Source organism: Penaeus vannamei, chromosome 26 (assembly GCF_042767895.1).
Source record: "Penaeus vannamei isolate JL-2024 chromosome 26, ASM4276789v1, whole genome shotgun sequence".
In the NCBI taxonomy this organism is placed as follows: Eukaryota; Metazoa; Arthropoda; class Malacostraca; order Decapoda; family Penaeidae; genus Penaeus; species Penaeus vannamei.
In genome coordinates this window covers 4,279,789-4,282,288 of record NC_091574.1, presented here as the reverse complement: position 1 = coordinate 4,282,288, position 2,500 = coordinate 4,279,789, and the positions used below count along the sequence as shown (strand labels likewise).

Genomic DNA, 2,500 nt, shown 5'->3' with positions numbered 1-2,500 from the left:
AAGGACAGATTGATTCTTCAAAGTGTCTTGTCAAAAGCTAAGGACATTAATGGCTGCCACTCATGAGGAGTAGAAATCATATCTTAAATAACAGAATTCACAGAAACCCAAACTATTCTCATAGCATGGAACTATTCTTATGGAAATATATTAATTAACCATATCAAGACAATCAAGACCATTTCACAGAACCTTGTATTTCATTTGATCTACTTACAACATCCAAAACCTAAAATTGGAACAAAATTTTCATTTAACATTTAAATCTTCAATGGAAAGTTTAATCAAAAGAATTCCTACTTTCTCAATACACTAACCTTCAGGAAAACACCAATGTTCTTCAGCTTCTTCTTGCTTGATGCAGTCAGGACGGTTGCCGGTTGGCCCTGTCAATGACAATTTGGTTCTTACTTCCCATTCGACTAAAGTACAGATCATATGGCACAGTATTTATCACTCCATCCATTCATTTTCAAAATCATCTCAGAAAATAAGCTGATGTGAAACTGTCTAAACTCACCTCATTGACAACTACTGTGTCACCAATAAAAAGCGCATACTTCTTCCCCTCACTGTCTTTGGCCTCAGAGTTTGTGAGGTCTGAGAAACCCAGATTTACATTGTATACCTGTCCCTTCCTGGCTGCTGAGGTCGTCTTTGGTCCAACCAAAAGTGAAGATTCACGGAACTCGATGCCCATGCCAAACCTGGAGGAAGAAGTTACTTTAAGCATACCACCAAATCTCAAGCTGACATACAAACAACTTGATCTACAACTCCTAAAAAATGGTCAACATGGTTACTAAAGTTTGGACTTACCCGACTGCTTTGGTTAACTTCTCAACCAAATCTTCTCGCTTGCTCTTTACATGCTTGTATACTTCATCGTACACATCAGACAATTTTACCCCATCCTGTCAAAAAGTAAGACACTTTGTAATTAACAATACCTGTGATGAAGTTTGTATTTTTCCTTAAATATCTAATCAAAACTGTGATGAACAAGTACAAAAACCCCATGGAAAGATGTTACAGACATTACACAAAGACTAACCTGTAATTTATTAATCATCTTGTCAAAAAGCTCAAGAAGAAATTCATAATCCTTCTGCATGTTTCCAGCTGGGTTGACCATGAAAGTTCGACAAATATTAGAACAATAGTTCTTGTAGCGGACACCCATACAGCAGACAATGGCACCAAAGTGCATAGGATTCTTGTCACTGTTGAAGGTAAATAAAAAATATTAATATCTCAAGCACTAATCTTTACGAAGAATGAAAAGCAAAAAATGCTATCTGAAAAAGACGAGCATAAAAAAAAAACATTAAAAGATAAACAAAACAAATCTCACGCATCACAGATCTAAAAGGTAACATGAGACAAACATTCTGCACCTGTACTCATCTACAATGAATCTAACCGACCTAACCTCAGCAAATAAAACTTTGGCCTATCTTGAATGTGAAAAGAAAAATGCTTTAAACATTACCTTGAAACACTGAATTTCAGGGCATAGTTCCCTCCAGACTGAATAATAGGAGGGTAACAAGGCTCAATCTGCTGTGTGTCATAGCTACCCACATACTTCTTGTCGGTCATGGCTTGCTCCACTCCCTCGGCAAGTTTGGCATGCTTTACCTAAGCGCATGAAAATAAAACGAGTGTGTAAATTCTTCTATTTCATATAAACAAGTTGGTATTCTTTTACCAATAAAATATATAAAAACTACGTATCTTATTTGTATATGGAATTGAAAGGGAAAATAAAAAGCAACAGATTTTTATTTCAGTCACTCTCAAAGAAACAAAGGCCTATCCATGGAATGAGAACATTGATTTGTCATAAATTGTCACGATTTGCTAAAAATGTCAACCGATATTATATTCCACACACACAAAAGGTCAATTCAACATCAAACAAATTTCATTATACTAAGAAGCAAATAACTATTGCATTTTCACCAAACCTTCTTGTCTCTGTCAATGATGTCCATAATCTGTTCCTTGAGGTACTTGGAGAAAACATCGACAGTTGCATTGCTGGCCTTTTTGATAATAGCAATCTCAGACTCCTCTTTTGCAGACATGACTAGGGCCATGGTCGCACTCATGTCAACCTGATGTACAAATCCTTTGTTAGCATTAATAATATCAGTAAGATATACCACATGCATTATACATCTTTTAGCATTCACGGATAAAAAGGTCTCATGTGAAACTAGCACAAATTTCATTACACGAGAGAATTCTTGAAAGCGTGTCCTAAGGTACCTGTTCGAAATTAGCTTCCTTCACTGCTTTTCTCCAGGCATCAATCAGTTCTGATGAGAATTTATCTTTTGCATACACACCAATCTTTGAGCCTCCCTTGCTTCCCTTAATGGCTTCCACCAACTTGGATATGTTGGCCTTGTCTTTGTCACTCTAAAAAAAGAAGGGGAGAGAAAAATAAAAGGAATTAGTAACTAAATGCATTTGAATTTGTATAGAAATAACT

At 36.0% G+C, this 2,500-nt stretch overlaps 1 protein-coding gene across 2 annotated transcripts in view; it reads right to left on the bottom strand.

Moving 5' to 3' along the window:
• dre4 (SPT16 homolog, facilitates chromatin remodeling subunit dre4) overlaps window positions 1-2,500 on the bottom strand; it is a 24,690-nt gene that overhangs the window by 19,443 nt on the left and 2,747 nt on the right. For both annotated transcript variants that reach the window (XM_027375010.2, XM_070139941.1), the window contains exons 4-10: window positions 2,275-2,427; window positions 1,971-2,120; window positions 1,493-1,641; window positions 1,055-1,223; window positions 820-914; window positions 521-707; window positions 318-386 (exon numbers count right to left, since the gene is read on the bottom strand). In XM_027375010.2, the coding sequence (XP_027230811.2) occupies window positions 318-386; window positions 521-707; window positions 820-914; window positions 1,055-1,223; window positions 1,493-1,641; window positions 1,971-2,120; window positions 2,275-2,427 (972 nt within the window). The remainder of the gene's footprint in view (window positions 1-317; window positions 387-520; window positions 708-819; window positions 915-1,054; window positions 1,224-1,492; window positions 1,642-1,970; window positions 2,121-2,274; window positions 2,428-2,500) is intronic.